A 27,256-nucleotide genomic window follows, 5' to 3' on the forward strand; every position below is an offset into this window, starting at 1 on the left:
TGTTCGGTTTAGTTTTATTTGAAGAAGTTTTGCACAAGTACTTAAAGTCATACTCATATGTTAAAATAATTGTGTGTACGAAAAAAAGCTTATAAAATAAAAGCGAAAAGTTCAAATATGTGCGCTGAACCTCAAACAAGCAGTTGGCAAGCTTAATTAGCTAAGTACTGGGTATTTTTCAATTATTTTTTTTTGTTGCGGAGCGGCAAAGTTGTGCAACAAATATGCAACAGCTTGGAAATAATGTGGAAAAAAGTTATGAAGTTTCACTTTTGCTCGGAAAGTGTAAAAAGTAATAAATTTGTTATTAGAAGAGGGATGGAAACACAAACTGGAGCACGAGAGAGATCTTGTGATTGTATGAGTTGCACTTTGAGACGGAGTTGGAGCTTGGATTTGAAATTGAGTTTGAGATTGAGTTATAGTTTGAGTTGGAGTTGGGCTTGCAGTTGGAGCTGAAGATAGAGTTAGAATTGAAGTTGGAGATAGAGTTTGATTTTCAGTTCGACTTTAATTTTGAGTTTGAGATTTAGTTTAAGGTTGAGTTTTTCGACTATGAGTGTAGGTTTGAAATCAAGTGTGAACTTGAGGTCAAGTTTGTGCTTCAATTTGAACTCACACTTGAAGCTTATGTATCAGTAAAGTTAGAGTAAATGTTTGATATTGCTATTGAAGTTGATGTTAGAATACAAAATTAGAGTTAGAGTTATTGTTAGAGTAAGAGTTAGATTGCGAGATTCAGTTTCAATTTAAGTTAGAGTCGGAATTGCAATTTGAATGCTAGTTAGTGTTTGAGTTAGGATAGGAAATTTAGTTTTAGTTCGACTTTAATTTTGAGTTTGCGTGTTTGTTCGAGTTTTAGTTTGATTTTGGCTTTTACTTCGAGTTTGCGCTTAAGTTTGAGCTTAAGTGCGAACTTGGGTTTAAGTTCGCATTTAAGCCTAGACTCACACTTCAGGTTTAACTTTCAGTATGGTTTGAAATAAAGCTTGATCTTGTTCTTGACACTTAGTTTGAATTTGAGTTTAGTTGAAATTTGAGTTAGGGTCAGAGTTGGTGTTGGTATGGTCTTAGTTACAGTTGGAGTTAGAAAATGAGCTTCAGTATAAGCCGGAGTTGAATTTTGAATGAGAGTTGGAGTTGAAGTTGCAGTTAGAGTGTGAGATAGGTATTCAGTTCGACTTTAAGTTAAAATCCGGGCATGAATTCGAGTTTGAAAATGAGTTTGAGTTTCGGATTAGCTCCTAGTTTACTTGTGAACTTGAGTTGAGGATTGCGTTTGAGTTTGAACTTACACTTGAAGCTTATGTTTCGGTATAGTTTGAGTTAGAACTTGGACTTATCCTCCACGTTCATTAGAAGTGAGAGTCAGATTCAGAGCTTTAATTAGAGTTATACTAACAGTTCGTGTTAGAGTTAAAGACGAAGTTAGAGTATGAGATTGAGTTTCAATTCGACCTTAATTTGAAATTTGAGGTTGTGTTTGAACTTACACTTGAAGATCAAGTTTTAGTATTGGTCGTATTAGAATAAGATCCTGTTTTTGAGGTTTAGATTGAATTAGAGTTATAGTTTGAGTTATAATTAGAGTTACATGAATAGTTACTGTTAAGGTTAGGGTGTGAGATAGAAACTCAGTTCCACTTTGGGCTTGAATTTGATTGTAAGAGTAAGTTTAACACTAAGTTTAAGTTTGGATTTTGAAAAATTCAACAAAATTTTCTTTAATATTTCAAACTTTTTGAATTTTTTTATAAAAATGTGCTTTTATGTGCCTAAAAAATGCTTTTGCTAGTTCCTTTAGTTGATGGCAATGTATATACTAAATATTCTTTTTTACGAAACACATTTGTGTAAAAAAAAAATACAATTCGAAATTTACGCGATTTCTGAGAGACTTAAAATCTCTTTGTTAACATTAAAATTGCATGGGCTTCATTTGATGAATTTCCCTGAATTTGTACAAAGTTAGGAACATAGAATTATTAGGTGTTTGTTAAAGAATGAACCCTATTTTTATTGAAAATTAATTAATATTAAAAAGTTTGAAAAATAATATGTAAAAATTTATAATCACAACGGGCGCGGAGTTTTCTTTGTCGACGGGTGCACTTATTTTGCTAAAATAGCAAATTTAACTAACTTCTTAAAATTGAATAGATCCTCTACTTTAACTACAACTTGAAATTTTTAAATATTCTGCTCTGTTTGGCTCACAATCCTGACACAAAACCTATCTCTGAAAATCTCACCAGTAGTCTGCTTGTCAGGCGATTGAATTTTTAATTTTTGGTGTTAAGTGACAAACAGTTCAGCAACGTTTGGTTTAATTAAAGAAAGGTGGAAAATAACAGCAGCAATAACATTGGCGCTAAAAGCTAACCAGCAAACGCTAATTGCACTATAAATCATTGAGTGGCCACCCTAAACTCCAAATGGTTGCAATAATGAGGCCAAGCAATAAAAAATTCTGACCAATTTAATTGTATGAAAACAAAAACAATAATAAAAATAGAAGAAACAATAATATATACTGCAATACGAATTTTACAAGGATGCTAAATTGTAAATCTATACATTAAGTTAAATAAAATGAGGTTTTATTTTGTTTTTTAATAGCTGTTTTTGCACCTTTGTTGCAACGATTTATTTTAGACCATTTGGAACTAAACGTTTTTTCGATTTCTCTTTATGGTTTTTCATAGTGAGCTTTGGTTTGGTTTTTCTCATTTATTACTTTTGGCTTTTTTTTTTTGGTCATTTAATTTTCCACCACTTTGATGATTCATTTTTTTTTTGCAGTCGAAGCAGTTAGTGGACACATTTAGAACTGCCAACACATAAAAATTTATAGTCCAGCGTGCAATTTCGTGTTGTTCTTAATTTCTACGAAAAAGCGTAGGAAGGAAAAAATAGAAAAAAAGCAAAATAATAAAAAATATTGCATTGGATTTGTTAGTTATGCACAAACAATATTCGTTTTTTCGCTTTTGCGTTCCATTACCGTTTATTTTTAATTTTTCAATCCACTTTTTCGCTTTTGCCTGCCATTGCGTAACTGGCAGTTATTGTGGGGAATTTCGTTTTTCTTTTTTACCTTGTTTTTCACTAATTAGAGTTTCGTAAAAATTGTTTAGTGAAACTTTTCGCTAGCCATTAAATATTGTTTAAATTTCAAATATATATAAATTTCTTTTTTGATGCATTGAGTTTTCAGTTTAAGCGAAAAGTGATCATTTGTTTTAAATATTTTGCATAAAAGTTGTATGACATCATGATTGCATAACCAGTTGGACTGGAGTTATGTTAAATGAATACTCATTTTTAGCTTTATTTTATTATATATTTTAGATGCAAATTTACACATGACTGCTTGCGAACGATTTATTAAAACAAATTTTCTTTCATACTTTTGTTTTAATAATTTAAAATAGTAGTGGTCATAAATTTATTGCAATAGTGAATGTCAACATAATTTTTAACGCAGCACTTAACTTATATTTTTTCATATATATAACTTAATTTCTAACCTATTACCTGACTTATACTTTAAAGTATATTTTAATGCATACTTTTGCATTTACTTCTACCAGTTCTCTAACGGCTATTATAACGTACACTCATATACAGGAAGTCAAAATTATAATTACAACAAACGAAATTCAGGCGAAATGAAAATTAAAAGAAGAGAAAAAAGGAAACAAATATGCCAATATGCCATAAAAAAAGGCGCTACTCGGCTAGTCAAGCTGGAAAATACTCCAATTTTTGTTGGATGCGAATTTTATTTTTCAGCAAAAATTCGAAAATTCGCATGTCAGATACATAAACTTGCCGCAATTCTATGGTTGAAAGGGAATGCAAGAGGAGGAAAAAAATTAGAATTAAAGAAGCTATAAACAATATAAAAATATTTTAAAGCAGCTTTAAAGCAAAGAAAAGGTATTAGTATGCGAATCACAAAACGCAGCGGGGTAAAATTTTCACCTTTCATTGGCAACCCAGTACCCCGTAAAATGGAACCCTTTTTGGCAGCACTTACATACGCGGCTGATACACGCTGGCCGGCCAGCTTAAAATTTGAAAACAAGTTGGGTAATATGCTTTTAATTTTTACACTAAAATACAATTTCCAGTGCAAATTTAATTGGAGAGCAAGAACACACAATTATGGTATGCGGCGGATAAGATTGAAAACCGTGTAAGAGCGGAGGCTAAAAATTTGAAATGAATTTTGGATGAAAGTGTAGTAGTATAAAGCTTTGCTAATATTTTACAGTCGCCTGAAAGTCGGCCAAGCGAAAAAATGAAAAAGAGGTGTACATTTTTTATAAACTCGTTGCAGCAACAATCTATGGCAGGAGTAACTGTCACGAGCTGATTTGGGTTGACATTGCGGAAAACTTGCGTTGTATTACTTTTTCTATATATATGCTTGTATGTGTGTATGCATTTTGTTTTGGAGGCAGCCCAAATGGATTGTTGTGTAGTCACAAAAAAAGAATTTGAGGCAAGAGGAAAAAATTAACAAACGCAACCGCACAAGCTTTGATAGTCAACAGCTACGTATTATAGCCAAAATAAGCGTAAATAGTTTCATACATTTTCGCATTGTCAGCATCAGCATGTACGGCCGTAGTTTGGAATGAATTCCAACTTTTTTTTTTTAATTTTACCAAAGAATGTGATTGGCTTCTGAAAATTCTAAAATATTCGAGGTTTGGATTGTGTTGAATTTTGTGTTTTAAAGCTTATTATTGTACATATTTTCAATAATTGTTTCCAAAACTAAAATTTAATATCAGCTCCTAATCCTATACATACATATGTACGAGTATGTAGCTATTAAAATAATAAAAAAATAATACGTATTGCACTTATTTTTTGATTAATCAGAATATCAGAAAAAAAGAATAAAAAATTAAGATGAGGTAGAAGTATTGTTATCGTCTGAATTACGAGCTTTCAATTCAGATGAAATTTAACAAAATGTTAAATATATTTGAATAATTTGGTTTTTTGTCTCTTGTTTAGTTTTCCGCCCTATTCAGGGTGTTTTTTTTATCGAGAAGAACGACTTTTAGGTTACATTCTGCGGTTAATTTTATGACGAAAAAGAATGCAAATTTGGCGTTTAATTCTAATGAACATTCGTGCTGCGACATGTGACCGTTTTTATTTTTTTTATCTTGTGTTACGATGAAAGTGTGATTAAAAGAGAATATATATTTTAATATTGAAATCTTATGCTTACGAAAATAGGTTCATTTGAAAGTTAAAAAATTTCTTTTAGATAACTTTTAAAATTGTTTTTTCTTGTTTTATTCAGACATTTAAAACGAGCGAGTAAAGTAAAACAAAGAATAATACAAAAATTATGAAACAGTTTTACATTTTTTTTCTCTATATAACGTGTTTCTATAGAATTCATTGATTCAAAACAAAAAAAGCAAAAATATAAAGACACAGTGAAAGAAATAGCTAACATAAAAACTGAAGTTATTCTGCACCAATAACCGAAAAGTGTTCACGCAGCGTTTTCTGTAGGCTCAGAACGCACTTTTCTATATCAAACATATTGCGAATGCATCAGCTTCCGCTGTATCTCTCAATACATTTCTCAGGCTCGAGAAGGAGTCAGGAAAATTTGGAGAGAGTTAACCTTGTACTGTCCTCCTCTCTCCTCGTTATCCCAACCATACTTTTTGACTTAGATCTGAAGTAAAATTGATGTCTATGCCTGATCTTACGGCCTGCTCAGATCTAAAAAAAATGTATGCCAATCTCGTTTGTTGCATGCGATTTTAAGCATAAGCTTTTTGTGGAAGCTTTATCGTATTACTTGAAATAAGCTTAAGATTTTATGTACCCCAAACCGTGACGCAAATTTATCAGAATTTATTTTCATATATGTATGTATATACTGTCTCTTAAGGGAAATATATGTATGTCCGTTATAGGAGGATCAACGTGCTATGGGATAATTGTCCGCACAAGATGTTCGCTCAAGAGAAAAAAAGTTAAAATAATTCTTACGGATTTGTGATATGTACTGAAAAAAGTATCCGCTTAAGAGAGGTGTCCGTTAGGAGAGAGTACCCTGTACACCCAAGAGCGAATACGCAACATCGCGAGGGAGAAATATGTATAAAATCAACGGAAATCTTGAGCCACTTGAAACTTGCTCTTTATTGAACTAAAATTTAATGGACTATAGAACTACATAAGTAGATTTTCTGGATTAGATCTGAAAATTCTAAATAAAAGCGTAGACATTTTGGTGAACATTTCTGGCATTTTTATAATTTTTTTTCAAAGTCTGAAATGCAAATTTATTTGGTATTTCATGTAGAGTTAACTGCGTTTTTATAGGAAATCGATGAAAATTAAAAAAGGAAAGACAGTTAAAACTGGTCAAAATATCGCAATCAGCTGTGAAACTAAGACATTTTTGTAATTGTTAGCATAATCTTAAGGGGGGAAGCTGGTCTAGAATTTTGAAAAAATCGAAAAATTTTTTTTTGTCTTAAAAGGTGCTTTAGGGTCTTAGAAATAATATACCAAATGAGGGATGCCAGCAAAAATGTCTAAATGCCTAAATTTTTCATTCGACGGCAGTGCCTCGCAGGTATGCCCCGAACGCTACTTACAACTTTAAACGCGTTTTTCTCGAAATCACTTTTTTTAAACTGGCCGAAGACATAACTCGAACAAATCTTTACCGATTCTTACGAAATTTTGACAATACATTCGAAATACCTTTCTCCGGAGACGTACGTAGGATTTTTTATTTATATTACATAGTTTTTTTTTAATCAACAATTTTATGTCGTTCTTTATAGAGAAAATTGTAACTTTTTGTTCAAACGTGCACCATTTCGCGAAAAAACAAAATATCGAAAAAATCCTACGTACGTCTCTTTCTGTTGTTATATAGAAACTAAAAAAATTTTATTTTTTGATCCAGGACAAAAATTAAGGAGTTTACGTCTTCGGCAATGGACCCACTAGAAAAAAAGGCGCCTTAGGAGAACTGCTGGACAGCGGCCATTTTGAAATTAATTCAGACGAAAAATTTTGTATTTGTACCATGAAAGCTATATTATTAAACCTATTTCACAGATTTTCGATTGATTCCTTTGTTGAGTCAAAATAAATTCATAAAATATGCCCATTTTTTGCGCTCTAGACCAGCCTCCCCCCTTAATGTCTTCAATTCACTTTAAATGCTTATAACTTAACAAAAAAAAAAAAACATATCGAAAATCAGCAAACACCTTTGCTAACCCAAATTATACCCTTCAGCATTGTTATCCATTCCAAAATTTCTGGTTGATTTTAAAAACGTAGAAACTGAAAAAAATTGGTAAAAAAAAATTAGACAGCCTTCATACATATAATTAGCCTCTTGCCAGGTCAGCAACAACAAAATATTCAGCTTTTTCCAAAAACACACATCATGCAGCAATTTTGAAACTGCCAACAGCCAAAATTTGGTTTACTGAACTTTTGCTCACTTAAATATTTTGCCTTTGGCTTGGCAAATCATTTACCAGATTTGCTGCTTTGCCAAAAATTCTATCATAAACTATGTCACTAGACTTGCTCAGGCATTCCCTCTACTCTGCTTGTCACAAATGCGTTCTCCACTACGCAGCTCTATTTTGAGCCCAGAACTCTGAATGCATGACGTCATTAAAATTCATAGATGACCTATTTGAGTGAAAGCAAGCAAATAAACTTTTCTTTGCCTCTGGAAAATTTTCAGGCAACTGCAATAACAAATCCTCAAGCAAATGGCGCAGTAAACGCCCAAAGGCAAACGTGTAGCAAAAATACTGCTGGGTATTGGTGGGAGTTAAATGGAAACAGTTGGCAATGGCTAGAATATTTGTACAATTCACAGATTTGGACGCTCACTGCGCTTCATGCATACAAACATATGCATTCGTATTAAATTAATTTGAAGGATTTCCGGTAATATACGGAAAAATACTGGGAATCACATTTTCTCGTACTTTCTGTGGCATCCACTTTTGTGCTGAATTGAATTTTTATTATTCAATTCCACTTTTTTCGTAAATGTCAGCTGTCAGTATAAGTCTTAATTACATTGGCTCACTTCACTTTGAAGTCGGCGTATGTTTTAAATATTTTTTAATTAATTTTAAATCAACCACACCAGGGATGGGTTCGAATTTTATTTCCTGATAGTATGGCAGGCTGTATACTTAAATACAGTTGGCGCAAAATTAACCATCATTGATTTCAATAACTGTTTTACTCTAATAAAAAAAAATGATTTTAAGTAATGGAAATCTTCATTTTGATCTTGACACACTTCATTGCTTGTACAAGTGCGGATATTACCATATTTGTTTGTTACCGATAGGGACGTCTGGTATATTAAAATATTAATATAAATATTAATTCAATTACTCCGTGCGAGTCAATTTGACAAAAACAAAAAAAAAAAGTACAATAATATTCTAAGGGCCTTTGACATCAGAATTCTTTTTGAAGTCTTTGAATATTCAAGCATATGATTAATTTAAAGAATTATGTAAAAAATTCAGTACAATGTAAATATAGAATATAAATATGAATATCAAATAATTAAAATAGAAAATCATCTAGAATTAAAAAAAATTAGTTTCTGGTGCACAAAGACGAGCAGGTATTCAAAAGGCTCTTTTACAATTTTTACCTTTGAATATTCTGGAAATCTTCTGGTAGTTATTTTTGAAAAAAAAAAAATATGGGCTAAGGAATACATATTTCCCCCCTGCCACATCCTCGAATTTCCGCCTTTTAATATTTATAATTTCGGATAAAAGAATTGGAATACTTGTGCTTAGTTCCGCGACTGATTTTTTTGTTTAGAATTTGTATTTCTGTCAGGCGGTGTTGTCAATAAATTTCCAATAAACTTTATAAAAAAACGCTCAGCCCCATTTGTGATATATCTTTTTGCAGTTGTCTTTACCGGGTTGTCGTGTCTTTCAGCTATGGTAGGGAATGACATATCGAAAATATTGAATGAAGCGCTGAACTGAGACAGAAAATCGTGAGATAAGGTCGACCAGCTTGAATTGTTTGTGATTGGCTGTACAAGTATACTATCAGAAAAAAGTTAGTATTCATTAATAGCTCTTCAGAAGCAAAGTTATTTGTGGACATTATGTGATTTTAATTTATTGAAACTTTTTTCTCTCCAGGGTTGATGAAGGAAATAAGTAAGGAAGGTGAAATTTGAGAATGAATGAAAAGAATTTAGATTAGCTGACCCAATATAATGAGTCACTTATTTGGAAAATTGAAACAAATTTTTCAAACACTGAAGTTCAAATAATACAAAAATACGTGGAGTGAAAGTTATAACAGTGATGATGAGCTCCACGATCTGGAATACAAATGGAATTGTTAACAATGGAAAGAGTGACAAAATAAAAGATAATTGAAAAAATCAATGTTCTTGAACCAATGTTTCAAAACTGGCAGCATAAAAACAACATAACTAAAAAAATATGCTGTGGTTGTCTGCAAAAGCAATCACTTTTTTTACCACAATTTTGACAGTGCTGCACAAGTTTCAATTGCCGAGACTACTGCACAGCATAAATAAGTTTTCTTTTATTTGCGTTTTGCTCACATAAGCACCTCACTTGATAATGTGGTTGATACGTCCATGTAGTCAAACCCAACAGCAGCAAGTAGTGCGAGACTCGTATGATAAGCAACAACATTGAAACTATGCACAGTACCAGCAGGATATTTCTTCTCTTCTCATTTCCTCATAAACCACGATTACATAAAAAAATTAAGTACTTGTAGCGTGAATGTCAACAAGACCTTCCTTTGTTTATGTAGGTACATATATTGGGTAGTCGTATTTCTAATAAAACTTCAACTAATTTTTGCCTTTTGCCATTTTTCTTCTAGAGACATTATTCCATCAGTGTTAAAATTGTGTGGTTTCTCGACGAAAAACTGCGACAAGTAATTTTCACAGGCTTCTCTTGAAGCCAACTTTATTCCATTAAGGGAGTTCTGCATTGACCGAAACAAATGGTAGTCCGATGGTTCAAGGTCAAGGCTATATGGTGGATGCATCAAAACTTCCCAGCCAAGCTCTCCCAGTTTTTGCCGAGTCATCAAAGATGTATGTGGCCTAGCGTTGTCCTGATGGAAGACGACGCCCTTTCTGCTGATCAGTTCTGGCCGTTTTTTTCGATTGCTTGCTTCAATCTCATCAGTTGTTGACAGTAAAGTGTAGAATCAATCGTTCGAGCAGGCTGGAGCAGCTCATAGTGTATGATTCCTTTCCAATCCCACCCAACACACAGCATAACCTTTCACCACCCTTGCACCATGATCTTTTTCGCACATTATTGTCGTATTTGATCCACCTTTCGTCTCCTGTTACCATTCGCTTCAGAAATGGTTCGATTTCATTTCGTTTCAGCAAAGAATCACAGATGTTAATTCGGTCCATTAAATTTTTCACAGACAATTCATGTGGTACCCAAACATCGAGCTTCTTTTTGTAACCATCCTTTTTTAAATGGTTCAAAACCGTTTGATGATGAATGTTTAGTGCCTTGGCGATGTCATGGCAGCTTATGTGACGGTCCTGGTCAATCTTTTCTATAATTTCATCGACTTTTTCAACGATAGGTCGACCGGAGCGAGGTGCATCTTTCACATCGAAATTTCCAGAACGGAAGCGAGCGAACCATTGTTGTGCTACACGAACTGATACAGCATCGTCTCCGTAAACTTCACAAATTTCATTGGTGGTTTGTGAGGCATTCTTCCCTTTTTTATACAAAAATTTCAAAATATAGCGAATATCTTCATTATTTTCGCTCCTTTTTGAACAGCTATAACTTTTTTTCGACTTCTTCGAATTTAATTTTTTTTGGTTAAATAAAGCTTAAAATGTCACCTTTCTAACACCATATGATATGACACAATGTGATTGGTAGCACTGGAGATAGATGATTCCAACCACATCTATTGACAAAATACGAAAAGACTTTTGCGAATACCCAATGTAAATAAAATCCTCTTCGGATCCAAATTAGATAGGTCAATATTGTAAATTAACTTGAATTTTATAACTTCTTTAAAACTACATCCATGGTCATAAAATTCCAGTGAATACAAAAGGAATACCTACAAAAAGAGCTGGCCTTTTCCAAATCATAGTCACTATACTGTAAGAATCTTCGTATCAAATCGATAGTATAGCGCGGTATTATTTTGTGCTAGCTGCAAATTTCGTAGCCCAAGTAAAACCTCTATTACTCGTAAACCTTGAATCTCTTGAAATTTGTGGGTTTATCCTAAGCCTTTCTTTTACTTATAAAACTATCAATAGTGATTTTGATTGTCCGTATTTGTCCCTCTTCGTAACTTACGTCCGTTCTATGGGAATAATGTGAGAATTAACTATTCTTCTAATGCTCATATTATTCGATCTATTCGTGAATTTATGCTACTAGCCAAACTGCCTTCCTTTACGTTTTCCTGTTTCAAGGTCACCTTTTTTAATTTTTTGAATCGCGCTTTTTGCTTTTGAATTTATTATTAGTATTAAGTTCCTCTTGTTATTCGTAGTCTGTGAGATTGTAAATTCTTAGACTAAAAAATGTAAATAATAAATATGTGCCAATAAATGCATGAAATATTTCATATTTTTTTCGCTATATAATTCACTAAAATTGTTCCAAGGCAAAATATCACATTTAGGGAGAAAAGTGTGCCCGCTTATGGGCAAGTAAAGTGTCGCTTAGTTGATAGCATTCTCAGATTTTCGGGATTCTGATTAAACTTTGAAAATTTAGTCTTTTGATATTGTGTTATTATAAAGTTAATTTTTTATTTTCAGTTACCAAATATTAAATTTTATTTCGTTTACACGAAACAATGTTTCTATTTCCATTTCGAATTCATGAATTTAATCAAAAATATATTTAACTTTACTAAAGCCATTATCATCTTACAAAGTATTAAATTCACCCCTTTCATAAAATTTTCCAGCGCCACTCGCAACGGACCAATTCTCATATAAATTGAATGAAACTGCCGAAAATACAAAAATAAACCACAGCATAAAACTCAATTCCACTAAATAAATAAATTTTCAATTTTTCCGCTTTTTCGTAGTTGTTTTTATTTGTTTGCAAGTATTGCAAATAACGCAATTTCGGCACTGCTGTTGGAAACTATGCCAGCGGTTGGTTGGCTGGCTGGTTGATTTTCACAACTTTGTGGTTGCAAGTGACCTGTATCGAGATCTGGCCAGCTTTAGCCCATACTGGCCACATTCAATCGAGTAAGTTGGCTAGCGGCACATTTCGAAATTAAATCGTAATCGAAGTGAAATATGTCGTTGCATAAAAGATTCGCATTTTATTGAATTTCCGTAAATTCAGCTGAACCCGCTTCTCATTCTATTGATGGGAATAATGGAGGAGAGAAAAGTGAAGGGAGAGAAATAGTTTCAATTTTACGTTAAAAGGAAAGAAGTAAAGTTGTTGAAATGCCTATATTTGTTGGGATTTGGCTTATCACTTTGTATTCCTCGCTCTTAGCATTACAAACTGTTCCGGAATTTATTGCGTTTTGTCCATCTCTTTTCTGTTTCTGTTTTTGTTATTTTTTGTTTATTTGCAAAAACCCGTTAACTCTGCTCCAGCATCAACGCGAGCTTTCAGCAACCAAACCGAATTGAAAACTTTTCCCATTTCCTGCAGAAGCAGTCAAAGGCACCAAACAACTGCCATTGCCGCCAATGTAACTGTGTAATGGCAGGAAATGCTATGCACCATTTGTGGCTGCAGCAAGCGGCCAGCAACGACCACGTTAACAACGATGACGACCACGTCGACGATATCACTCGACTCACTGAATGCCAAAGTTAAATTAGGAAAATTGTTCCCAGCAAGCTTTTTACCGCACTCCCTGGATGCAGCATTTTGAGACAGCATTTCAGGCGCAGCATACGAGACCATTTTGTTTGTTATTGTCGGTAACTGTGTGTGCAGAACAAACCAACAACTTGCAAGTTGTACCACCAAACCGCCAACTGTTCGCTCATCCCAGCTCGTCTAAGTGCTAGGCGCTGAATTTGAGTTGTAGCGGGAAGTGGACAAGCACTTGGGTGGCAATCGAAGATGGGAAGGAGAACTACTCATACAAATGAATTCGCCAATGGCCATTTGAAATCGACAAAGTAATCAGATGCTCGCACAAGGGATTACTCTCAAATCGATTGAGTATTGGATAGTGGATTCACTGTGAATTGTTGTTGGTTTGCTGGCTGGTCGATTACTAGGTACTAGTTTGCTTCTCATCTAAGCAAACAGTTTAAAATGCCACTAAAAACAGACTTAGAAAGCCCAGGAGCTACAAAGCTAAGCTGGCAAAGCGCCGCTTTTAAATTGCCCAATTACCCGACATTTGTCCTATGCAACTTGTGTCCAGTGTGGTGCATTTAAAGGGACCACAGTAGGTACATCTAGAGAGAGCCATCTGTTGTGCACTTTTTCATTCTATTCTTTACCTCCTGTTGACCGTTTAAATATTGTAGTTGCGGTGAGTATTTGTTCGTTGATTGTTATAAAACTTGTCAAAGGCACACACAAAATTTATTGATGTCATCGTTGAGAAAAGTTTATGTCGCAACGGTGCGAGCAGAAAGAAAGGACACACGCGTTGATTGGCCATTCGAATAAGTGGCATTGAGTTATTGAAAGCAATTCGGGCGATAGAAATGCGAACATGAAAAATTTTGTTGGTGTAAAATAAGTAGCTGGAATTAAAAGGAAAATGTGTCAAGGGACATGACGATGCAGGATGGATGATTCACACAGCAGGAAAGTGAGAAAAGCAGAAGTTATTGTATTTTGGATGTTAGGCAAATTTTTTTGTGGCGCCCGACAATTTTTAATTACGAAAAGTTGCTTTGACATGTATCAGTGTTTTTCATAGAAGTGTGGTAAATTTAATTGGCATATCAGACATTTTTATTGTACTAATAAAGCGAATTCTGTTTTTTTAGAAAGGTTTGATGAATCATCATGGCCAGCATGAGTTCACAGTGCTTTTAAAGCGTGCAAGTTTATGAAGAAAATAAAAAATAAATCTGTTTAGTTTGAAAGAGCTTCAATAATATTCATTATTTGGTACGGTTAACAGCCACTTTGGAGTCTAAATAATTCCAACTTAGGGTCAGAATGAAAGTACTTGGCCCATGCTCTCTAAATGTACGATTTGAAATCAGTGCAATATTTAAAACTTATTTGAAGATTTCTTAGCAAAAAGCCAAAAATTCGGCACAAAGTCACTGGATATAGCATGAATAATATCCTTTCATGAGGTTTTATTACAAAAATGTATTATTTTCATTACAAATATCAAAAATACTTGGCAAATCGCAATGACTTCAAGTCATGCAATTTATAGAAAATGCCTCTATACAACTGAGAGTAGAAAAATGAAAAATAGGTATAAATAAGTATTTCAGTGAAATAATACTCCATTTGTGAAATAACATCCAGAAAACATTCCTGTTCTAGTAATTTTTTTTTAATTGAAACTGCATTATAAAAAAAAAAACGATCGCATAATAGATTATAACAATAAATCGAGAAAATTACATAAATGAAAGCTCAAAAACCGTTCTCTATGTAGAACGTAAAACGGAACACAATATTGTCTATTTGTTAACCGTCTGACGAAGAAACAATTTTTTTGAACACAAACAATTAAATTTAATTTTTATATATTATTATTTCTTTAAATGAATACCTCTTTTTAATTTCCAAGAATGAATACTTAATGAAATTACTTTTTATCTGTAGTGTACTTTATTTCCGTTTGAGCTAACTTAGAAATTACGAAAGTCCTTAATTCTTTAATCGATTACAAGTTTGCCAGTTCATACTATTATCTGCACGTCTTAGTTGCCTTTAATTCCTATTTCGCTTTTCTCATCTTATTTCGACTTATTTCGCTTAATAGCTTAATACTCCAACCAGCGCTAAAGCGGGGTGGGTGGCCACTCTCCAAGTACATAAGACCATAAGGCCAGAGCAATGATAACCATTTTCCGAAAATTTTAAGCATGGGTGTCAGTGCGCCTGTTGGTATGAGTATACTATTTCCGTTTAATGTTTTATTCCTTGTTTGCCACTCATTCCTCAAGGCAATAAAGAAACATTAGAATTAGAGTTTGAAGGCCAACGGCAAGAACGAAGCACGCTGAGCCGGAATGAAACAACCGATCAGCATCAATAAATAAATGCTTTATGTACAAGCTTCCAGCTACATACAGCTACAAGTAGCTTTAGAATCCAAAGGACAATGAAAACAGCGCATATAAGTGTTTTAGTGTAATTCCGTTAAAAGAAGATTAAGCAAAACAACAGTAATAGAAAAAACATTGTCATGTACTTTGCTGAGAACGCCCTCAATAAACGACTGCCATGAGCGACAATCAATTGATAAAATTGTGGAAGAGAAGCAAACGAGAACAAAAATTGGCTACTCAGCATTATTAGCTGGTATTGCCAATTTATTTCGCTTCACTCTTCGTTTACAAAATATTTATTTTTTTATCACTTTCTCCTCTCCCCTTATTTGATTGCAGTCCTTATATGCTCCTACTCTATCAATTCGTTTATTTATGCCGCACTTTCTCCATTGCTTTTGCTAGATACACGTAACCGCGAATCATTTAGAGATTTTCACGCAAAACAAGCATCTCATGGGATTAAATTAAGTGCCTTGTAATTTTAATTCCCTTGCTTAGAACTGAAGCGCCAATTGGCAGCAAACACTTGGGGCGCTCTGTGGTAGCTATAATCAGCGAACAAAATTGTGTTGACGTTATGAGAATAATAAGAGGAGTGAGTGTTGATTTTCAGTATTTGAAAGAAATTTCTTTTATTTATTGAGAAATTAGCAGAGGGCATTGTTAAGAGATTTTCTTTATGTGTTATTTATTTGAGAGGGGAAAAATAGGATAAAAATCGATACAATAAAGGTATCTGCCGGGAATTATTATCCATGCTTTAAAAATATTTAACAAACGATTTTTTAATAGCAATAATAACAAGCAAGTCCAAAAACCGGACATTGTGAAAATTTTGAGTTCTATTAAAAAAGTTGATATTTAATCATTATTTGGGGATTTTTATGTTTGCGCGCAATAATAAATAATATCCGAGTTTTATTTAATTGTTCGGAAAATACAATCAAATATCGAGTTATATTTTTTATATCAAATTTAAACCACATTTTTCTATTGCTTTTTTTCACTCTGAATTAAAAATTATTTTTAGAGTTCATATTTTTTTAATCAGCTATAATCATTACTTTTTGAGTTTTAAATTTTTTGTCAAAAATTAATATTATATTAATAACAAAACAAAATAAAATAATACAACGCATTATTTTTTCTCTTAGAAATAAAAAATAGCTTTTCAGCTTTTTTTTGCTTTTTTGGCAGATCGAAAAATTTAAACGCCACATCTCACCTAAACTGCTTTTTACGTGCTGTCTATTGTCGCGTGTGTCTTGATGCTGTTCTACAAATGGAGGGACTTACAGTTTTCAGCCGAGTCCGAACAGCAGATATTTTTTGGGAGAACCCTTTTCATGAGAGAAATACACTCAGAGGCTTGCCGTTGCCTGCCGAGGGGCGACCGCTTTTTGAAAAGACTTGTTCTTCTTTTTGGTGTTTCACGGCGATTCGAACCTATGTACCCCGAATGGTAATAGGTCTATTTATAAGTTCGTGCGGTTTTACAACAGATGGCGTAACTTGATTATTATTCCATCGATCCACATTTCCAAACATTCATTGGAGAGCTACTGTCGTAAGGCACAAACGTCAGTATAAGTTTTTTATTTGAAGCGTAAACAACAATATTTTTACCACACTTGAAAATGTCGAATTTCGTGCCAAATAATGTGTTTTTGCGGGGAATTCTTCTTCATTATTTTAATATGAAGAAAAAAGCAGCCGAAAGTCATCGTATCTTGGTGGAAGTTTATGGTGAGCATGCTCTATCTGAGCGAACGTGCCAGAAGTGGTTTGCACGCTTTAAAAGTGGTGATTTTGGCTTGGAAGACGAAGAACGCGAGGGTGCGCCGCCAAAGTTCATGGATACCGAATTGGAGGAATTGCTCGATCAAGATCCGGCTCAAACGCAAGAAGAGGTTGCAAAAACTTTGGGAGTTGATCAATCAACCATTTCCAAACGTTTAAAAGCCATGGGAATGATCCGAAAGGTAGGCCATTGGGTGCCGTATGAATTGAAGCCAAGAGACGTTGAACGCCGTTTTATGGAATGCGAACAACTGCTTCAACGGCACAAAAGAAAGGGTTTTTTGCATCGAATTGTGACTGGCGATGAAAAGTGGGTCCATTACGACAATCCAAAACGTCGGGCAACGTATGGATACCCTGGCCATGCTTCAACATCGACGTCGGCGCAGAATATTCATGGCCTGAAGGTTATGCTGTGTATCTGGTGGGACCAGCTGGGTGTTGTGTATTATGAGCTACTGAAACCGAATGAAACGATTACGGGGGATGTCTACCGACGACAATTGATGCGTTTGAGCCGAGCACTGCGAGAAAAACGGCCGCAATACGCCGATAGACACGACAAAGTTATTTTGCAACATGACAATGCTCGGCCACATGTTGCACAAGTGGTCAAAACATACTTAGAAACGTTCAAATGGGATGTCCTACCCCACCCGCCGTATAGTCCAGACCTTGCGCCATCCGATTACTATCTCTTCCGATCGATGCAACATGGCCTGGCTGACCAGCACTTCCGTAATTACGATGAAGTAAAAAAATGGATCGATTCGTGGATTGCGGCAAAACCGACCGAATTTTTCACAAAGGGAATCCGTGAATTGCCAGAAAGATGGGAAAAAGTAGTAGTAAGCGATGGACAATATTTTGAATATTAAATTTGTAACCATTTTACGTCAATAAAGTTTCAAATTTCGAAAAAAAACCGCACGAACTTATTCATAGTCCTATTAGTTGCGCACTAACTCATTCGGCTACGCCGGCTACTATACAATTAACTAATTAAATTAATAAGATTTTATTTTATTTTAATTAGTTTTTTTATTTTCTTAAATTTTAGTTAAATTAGGTTATTTTAATATTTTATATAGTTTTTAATTTAACTTAACTTAATTTGATTTTATTAATATATTTAGTTTGATTTAATTTAATTTTAATTTATTTTGCTTTTAATGGTGGTTTAATTTTCAATTCAATTTTGTTTTTTTGTTATATTTTATATTATTTTATTTAATATTTTTAATTTTTTGTCTAATTTTATTTTAGTTTTTGTCTAATTTTATACTAGTTTTTCCTTTTCATAATTCATTTTGTTGAGTTTTGTTTTATTTTGTAGTTTATTCTTTTTATATTTTTTTTGTTTTTGTAAACTTAATTTAACTTAGTTTTCTTCTTCTTCTTAATTGGCGCTATAACCGCTTACGCGATTTTGGCCGAGTTTAACAAAGCGCGCCAGTCGTTTCTTTCTCGTGCTAACCGGCGCCAGTTGGACACACCAAGTGAAGCCAAGTCCTTCTTCATCTGATCTTTCCAACGCAGAGGAGGCCGCCCTCTTCCTCTGCTACCACCAGCTGGTACCGCATCGAATACTTTCAAAGCCGGAGCGTTTGTATCCATTCGGACGACATGACCCAGCCAACGTAGCCGCTGGATCTTTATTCGCTGCGCTATGTCTATGTCGTCGTAAAGCTCATACAGCTCATCGTTCCATCGTCTGCGATATTCGCCGTTGCCAACGTACAAAGGTCCAAAAATCTTACGCAGAATCTTTCTCTCGAACACTCCAAGCGTCGCTTCATCGGATGTTGTCATCGTCCAAGCTTCTGCGCCATACGTTAGGACGGGCATGATGAGAGTCTTGTAGAGTGTTAGTTTTGTTTGTCGAGAGAGGACTTTACTACTCAATTGCCTACTTAGTCCAAAGTAGCACTTGTTGGCAAGAGAGATTCTACGTTGGATTTCAAGGCTGACATTGTTATCGGTGTTAATGCTGGTTCCTAAACAGACAAAGTCTTTTACAACCTCGAAATTATAACTGTCAAGAGTGACGTGGGTGCCGATACGCGAGTGCGCCGACTGTTTGTTTGAAGACAGGAGGTACTTCGTTTTGTCCTCGTTCACCACCAAACCCATTCGCTTTGCCTCTTTATCCAGTTTGGAGAAGGCAGAACTAACAGCGCGGTTGTTAAGGCGGATGATGTCAATATCATCGGTATACGCCAGCAATTGTACGCTCTTATAAAAAATTGTGACTGAGCGAATAAGTTCTGCGGCTCGTACGATGCTCTCCAACATCAGGTTAAAGAAGTCACACGACAGCGAGTCACCCTGTTTGAAACCTCGTTTGGTATCAAACGGCTCGGAGAGGTCCTTCCCAATTCTGACGGCGCTGCTGGTGTTGAGCAACGTCATCTTACATAGCCGTATTAGTTTTGCGGGGATACCAAATTCAGACATCGCGGCATACAGGTAACTCCTTTTCGTACTGTCGAATGCAGCTTTGAAGTCGACGAAAAGATGGTGTGTGTCGATTCTCCTTTCATGGGTCTTTTCCAAGATTTGGCGTATTGAGAATATTTGGTCGATGGTGGACTTTCCAGGTCTGAAGCCACACTGATAAGGTCCAATCAGTTGTTTGACGGTGGGCTTCAGCCTTTCACACAATGCGCTCGCTAGAACCTTATAGGCGATATTTAGAAGACTAATCCCGCGGTAATTGGCACAAATTGCAGGATCGCCCTTCTTATGGATTGGGCAGAGCACACTTAAATTCCAATCGGCAGGCATGCTTTCATCCGACCATATTTTGCATAGGAGCTGATGCATGCACCTTACCATCTCCTCGCCGCCATGTTTGAATAGCTCAGCCGGCGGTCCGTCGGCGCCCGCGGCTTTGTTAGTTTAGTTGATTAAAATTAGCTTAACTTAATGTAATAAACTTATTTTGATTTATATGTTTGTTTGGTCTAACTTGCAATAGTTTAAATTAGTTTTATTGTATAGAATTCACCGATTAAATTTGTTGATATTATATTTTTTAAATTTTATTTGAATTTAATTAAATTTATTTTATTCTATTTGGCTTTCATTTTATAGCTCAAATTTCTTGCTTTTTTATAATCATCTCACCAGCTTAGTACGTCTACTTGTACGCGTGTACAAAAATTCACCATCACTCGAGAATACTACTTTTTTTCACAATGAAAGGGAAAACCAATAGCATAGTTCTCTGCTTTAAAATCCAAACACACACACAACGCATTGCGGTGAAAAGAAATTAAGAAAATTCCTGGCTAAATGAACAAAAGAGCGCTAGTGAAGGGACACATAATAGAAATTAGAGTGGACAAAAACAAAAAAAAAAAAAAAAAAAAAAACTACGCCAAACCACACAATGGGTATTTATCAACTTGAGTCTGAAAGCGTGCTGCGCGTATTGAAAGAGCGATGTCGCCAGGAGCGTTTTGTCATCCTTACAATGCTTAACGAATATTTACCTTAACCTCAATTGTGTTTTGCTTGTGTGTGTGTCTGTAAAACTGCTTCCAAAAACAACGGTGGCACGGGAGTGAGTAAGAACAACAATAGCGAAACCAAAACCTACTCCACCAACAATTAACGTTGCGTAACGGTTGTACTATTATTTTCTGCACCGCAATTACGCTGCTGAGTAGAGACATAAATACTCACATATAGAAGAGGTTATAAGAGCGCTTAGAGCAAAAAGTAGTAAGAAGCGGTTAAACTGAAGAAAAGTCGAAAGAAGTACATACATATACCCACTACACTATACACAACGTCAAAAAAAAAAAAAATATAATATAAAATAAAATAAACAAAAAGAAAGACAAGAAGAGTAGCAGCGCATGGAGGAAAATTAAACCATGACAAACTGCTGCCGCATCGCATCTTCATCATAAGATTTCCATTGTTCGCACCAGATGAGTACCAAAGGCGCCATTAAAGTACTAAAGTACAGTGAAGTGGCAGAAGTCAATGGGAATTGTTTGGTTTGGGGAAAACATGAGCTGCTGAATGCAGTATTTTAAATGGCAGCAAATGTGCTTAGCCGTGTAATCCGCAGAGTGAAGAGCGTTGGAGCGAATAGGTTTTGATTGAAGGAAAATTGCCGTATTCATAATATGGAATTTCTTATTTTCTTTCAATTGCCTCGAGGGTCATTAAAATTCTTTCCTTCAGTACAATATTATATAACGTCTTATTAAGTTTTTCTTACACAGTTATGAGAATTTAATTACATTTTCTGAAATTTTAAATCGGCGCTCTTAGTCTAAAAGCTTTGAGTTTTATCTTCATTGTATGGATGCTGTAGAAAGAACTGTATCGACCCTCAACTGCTAGTGCAGAAGCTATGTGTTGACTTATGTTACGAAAAGCTTATCATAAAAATTATCAGCAGTTCTTAGGCGTCAGAAAGTGTATATTATTTACTAAAAAAAAATCAATTGTGGGAAATAATCAATTTGCACCCCAAGAAATAATTAAAGAACTCGAACTATATATTACTTGTAACTTGGCTTATGAAATTATGAAGAAGGTTTTTATTTTTGACTCTACTCGTACAGTCTTTTCAAGTTTTAGCCATTATGTAGCCATTGCGGTTTCCACAAAAACCGGTTTCCACATTAAAATTAAAACTTATTGTACCTGTATGAAATTTATGAAAGATTTCTTCTGCCAACGATTGGTAAATTAAAATAAGAATGTATCAGATTAGATTGAATAGGAGTGCCCTTTGATTCATAGCGAATATACTCGTATAAAAGTAGCAAAGAAATGAGAAATTGCCTAGGCGGGCTAGGGAAAAGGTTTAGCACGCTTCTTCGGTAATTTTTTTTTTCATATTTTTTAAACTGTTTTTCGATACGCCACTTCTCTGCTCGCTATGCTTGGGCTCTGCTCGCTTGATGAAAAATTTGCATATGAAAACAACAACAAAGTTATCGAGCAAGATGCGCTGCTTGCGAGTATTGTTATACTTAATAATAGTGTAATGAGTTAAACACATTTCTAATGCTGCCAAATCGCTATTTGTCGGATATTAGGCAAGTTTAATTCGACCGCGTTTCAACAATATAACTTTTATTGCTTCAGCTTCGTGCATTTTCTTTCGCTGTTTCCGTCGTGTTTACCCAGCAACTGCGTTGAGTGGAACAAGAACACAAAAAGTGTTGACAGAGTACGAGCATTACATGTAACGAGTTGAAGCAATAAAAGCTGCCCTGTATGAACGTGGTCTTACTAATAGTCGTTAAACGCTTCCAAATAAACGTAATTTTTGGCAGCTACTTTCCATTACTGCCTACAAATGTTTATGTATGTTAGTTGTTTCATCTAGTGCCACTTTCTAAGGCTTGGTGAAAAGAAGGTGAGTGATTACTTTCTGAGCATTTAAATCATTCCAAAAAACAATGAAGTTCTGGTAATCGATTTGAGGCATTTACCTTCTGTTCTTAGATTTAAAGTGATTCCCTTCAGCTAAAACACCAAATTGACAAGTTCACTTAAATGAATTAATTAAAATGTTTTGCTTCAGAAAATTTTCAAAATTGAACAACGATTGAAGACAGTGGGCCTGTATTTATTAGTTTGACCATTTGTGTGTAAATGCTTGTAATGAGTTATGTGAAATCAATGCTTTTGTGCTGCGGTTTTCAATTCGTTTCAGTTGTTTTGCGCTTCTCGTTTAGTTTGCTTTGAAAATCGTCATTTTTAGCGCTCGACCTGCTTCATTGCCATTTCAACCACAATCTAAAAAAATGTTGATCTTTGCATATTTTCCCAGCCAATCGAAATGAAGTGAATAAAAAATAATAACCATTTGGCTGTGGTTTTGAGTACATATTTGCAAAATTTAATGAAAACTTCATTTGAAAAAATCAAATGAAAATCTGATAGTTTGGCTTCAATTTGCTGCATAATGAATATTTGTCATTGAAATGAAACGAATACTAACAAGCAAATGCACTGAAACAAGCCAAGCCATTCAATATTCACATTGAATTCATGACTGAATTGCAAATGGCATTAATCATTTTTGAATACAATTCATTTCCTTATAAACAGTTTCACGATATAACTTTTCATTTTTCGGCTAGTTATTGGCAAACGATTAAGTTAATTTGCTGTAGGAAAATATTTGTCCCAAATCGAACTATGCTAAGGGTGTGATTACACTGTCCAATTCTCGTGATTCAACGCGAAGAAATGCTAATAATTATGTGAGAGGATGTGGCTTGAATCAACAAAAAAAAAAAAAAAAAAATTAAACAAACGAGACTAAAGTGCATTTAAGGCCATACTTTGGTCGGAAAAATGACTGCAAATTCACTTTTATTTCATCGTATGCGGTACAGTAAAGTTGTCTTTTGCGCGAGTTTTCCGTCTCCAGTAACTCCTATTAAAATGGTCTGTTTAAAATTTCTGTGTATAATTTAACAGTCTAGATGAGTTTTTTAATAAACTTTCATTAGACCTGATTCGATAGGAAGTATAGTGTCTATGTATACTACGAAAAAATTCTTCTTGAAATTCTATTATAAAATACTAAGTACACATATTACATATATCCGAATTTGTTTCATACATAACATTTTCGAGGAACTATTCGCGCCTTCGGCCAAAATTTTAAAACTTCAACCTTCCTTAAAACAAATAAAAAATACTTAGGCCCTGTAGACTAATACTGCCTTCGGCAAAGTTAATGCAGGTTATATCACCTCTCTTAATTTTTAAAGTTTATTCGTAATACTTTTGTAAAATGCTTAAACCATGATTTTATTGCTGCGGTTAGAGTATTGCGCACAGTACCACTAGGAAATTCTCTGAAAGGAAAATCAAATTTTAATTTTAATTTCTATTTTTCCATTATATTGTTCCATTCCATTATAATGTTGGATCTATTTCTACTTCCCAGTTTCTATTTTATTTTACTCTCAGCACATCTCTCACACCATCACACGTCATTAGTCTGATGATGAACTGTTGCATTGATTTTCCTGGCTTTCATTTCTTTTACTTACCACACACACAACTATTTAATTTCACGGTAAGTGGTTAACCATTTTTGAAAATCTCTTTATGCAAATTCAATGGGCCATAAAATGCTTCGCTTAGGCGGTAACGAAAAGCAAATGAAAGTAAATATAGCTTTTTAGGTATACAATGTAGGAATATGTTTGTATATGTATTATCGCCTCAGGGTATGCTATGCTACTTTAAAAATTCTTACATAAAAGCAAACAATTATTGCTATGCAAAAGCAAAATTTAATGGTGTTCGATTGCGTTGCTTCCAAGGTGCTGGGAAACAAAGTCGCAAGAGCAATAAAAGTAGCAAAAAAAAAATATATAATAAGCGATTGAGGAAAAAACTCAAAGCAATACAAATATGCAATAAATATTATGAAAGCGAAAGTTATGAAAAATTTTATTGCTTGAGTTTTATGGCACTAAAATATTAGGGTATGGCTGTGGTAACTGGCACATTAAATTGGGTATATTTTTACAATGTGCACAAAAAGACGATAATATTCAACATTACTTTAGAAACAGCTGTGCTTGGTACGTGCAAATCTATGTGTATTCATGTAAGATGAAGCACAAAATGCTTATTGATATCATTTGTTACTACTAAGAAATTCACATACCAATTGACTCATAAAAAGCGAAATTAAATTGAGTTAAATTGTAAGATTTAATTCTTCTTCGACTGGGGCCAACTCGTTGTCCACTTCCACCAAGCAAGAAATAAAAATATTGATGATTTTGAATAGTGAAGCATCTGCAGTTAATATCGCGACAAACACATTTGTACATATTTAGGTGCAACGGAAGTAATTCAGGGCAATGCCGATAAGACTATAATCAAAAAATAGCTTTATTATTAAAATATTTTTTTTATATTCTTTTTTTTTATTTTAATTTATATTTTAAAGCTTGACTTGCAGTTAAGACGGCTATTGCTTGCAACAACCGATAGAAATTCATTGAATTGTTTTTTTATTGCATCTACTTGATTGGTTAATCAGAAGTACATATACAGGGTGGCTGATGAATTTTGCTACATTAAGAAACTCAAATAACTTTTTTTTAGTGTATGGAATTCATTTATTTTTTTTTCAAGTTGAAGGTCATTAAATTTTATTAAATGTAGCTTAACTAATATAGTTTTAAAAATAATTGAATTTAAATGCCCCCCATGCTCGTTGACACAAGTGCGGCATCTTAGTAAAAAGTTGTTCATTGCTGCTTTGAGAGTTGCGACAGGAATAGCCGCAATTGTTGCCCGAATGGATTGTTTTAGTTCATCCAAATTTGTTGGCTTTGTTTTATAAACTTCTTGTTTACATAAACCCCACAAGAAAAGGTCAGGTGCAGTAAGGTCAGGCGACCTGGGGGGCCAACGAAATTCGGAGTTTCTTGAAATCAGTTTATTGGGAAATTTTCGTCGCAACTCTGTCATAACAGTCTGGGCTATGTGAGACGTTGCCCCATCTTGTTGAAACCACACAGAGTTGAAAGGAATTCTCTTTCGGCGTAGTTCTGGATAGAAAAATTCTTTCAGCATTTTCAAATAACGGTCTCCAGTAACCGTAACGGTGTGACCATTTTCTTCAAAAAAATAAGGCCCGACAATACAGCGTGAAGAAACCGCACACCACACTGTCACGCGAAGAGGATGCAATTCCGTCTCGTGGAGTATCTGTGGGTTAGAAGTACTCCATATTCGACAATTTTGTTTGTTCACATTGCCGTTTAAATCGAAATGGGCCTCATCAGACATGAAAAGGCAGTTTAACATGTTTTGGTCTTCTTCCACCATTTGCAGGATCTTCTGGCAAAATTCCAAGCGAATCGGCAAGTCTGCTGCATTCAGTTTGTTAACCATTTGAATTTTGTAGGGAAATAAGTCTCAATCTTTCTGCATTATTGTTTGCAAAGACTGTCGGCTGACACCAAGTTGAGCAGATAAGCTTCTTGTTGAAACCCTTGGATTGCTTTGTATAGCTGCAGCTACAGCAGCGATCGTTTCCTCCGACCGAACTGGTGGGTTTCGATGATAAGGCCTTCTTGCGACTGTTCCTTGCTCAGCAAAATTATTCACCAGTCTCATTATGGTCCATCTGCTCGGGGGATCGCCGCCAAACATCCGCCTGTTCTCTCTTTGTACCAAAACTACGGACTCCAGTGCGTGATAGCGGCGGACTATCCAAATTCTTGTTTGCGTGTCCCAGTTATCCATTTTAATAAATTTTAAAGATCAATCTGCAAATTAAAACAAAAATGGAACAGATAACTTAAAAAGAAAAAAAGTTATTCAATTTTTTTTGGTAGCGGCTTTCATCAGCCACCCTGTATATTAAAGCTGATATAAAGGGTGTCCATTCACCCTTACTTTTTGACTTCTACATTTCAAAGCTTCCCCAATCACCAGAACAGTTTGTGTTCTAAAGCGAACGATTATCCCGCCAGTCTATCTCGCTTTAACACTGCGAGTAATCTCCAGCTTTCCACACATAAATTGTCTCTCCTTTTTGGCGCATACAACCGCAAATGCCTCCAAGATCCAACACCGCAATAAGATTCTAAAATCGCTTTCCGGCAGCACTTGGGGAAAATAAGAAGAAATGTTGCTGGCAACATTTAAGGCAATTTGCCGGTTGGTTCTGAATTACGCTGCGCTCGTTTGGTCGAACGGCACTAGTGATTTGCAATGCACTAAGCTTCAGACCTATCAGAATACTGCCATCACGACAGCCATGGGATGCCTCGCGATGTCTTCCCTGCAACATATTGTCAATGAGACTAATATGCTCCCGGTTAAGGAGCATAGTAAGATGCTCAGCCATCAATTTCAGCTGAGTTGCTACCGCAAGAAGCGCCCCTGCAGCCACTTGTTGGTGGCTGAGCCCGCTGTTTCTACAACTACAAAGGCAGCTACAAGGACCAGAATGTATGTAGACACTCATTGAACGATATCCATCGAAAATCTCTTACCCTTTTTCTAAACACCCGCCTCTTGAATGCCGTCTTCCGAGACCAACCATCATCTTAGTCGAGAGAGATTTGCTTTATCTTGGCACAATTGTGTTCTGGATATTGCAGTAGGTTA

At 34.9% G+C, this 27,256-nt stretch overlaps 1 protein-coding gene across 1 annotated transcript in view; it reads right to left on the minus strand.

Annotated features, from left to right (window-relative positions):
* LOC128867073 (syndecan-like) overlaps window positions 1–26,936 on the minus strand; it is a 35,979-nt gene extending 9,043 nt beyond the window's left edge. The window contains exon 1 of the mRNA XM_054108167.1: window positions 26,820–26,936. Coding sequence (XP_053964142.1) covers window positions 26,820–26,936 — 117 coding nt within the window. The remainder of the gene's footprint in view (window positions 1–26,819) is intronic.
* Window positions 26,937–27,256: the final 320 nt, after the last annotated feature.

This window comes from Anastrepha ludens, chromosome 6 (assembly GCF_028408465.1).
Source record: "Anastrepha ludens isolate Willacy chromosome 6, idAnaLude1.1, whole genome shotgun sequence".
Classification (NCBI taxonomy): Eukaryota; Metazoa; Arthropoda; class Insecta; order Diptera; family Tephritidae; genus Anastrepha; species Anastrepha ludens.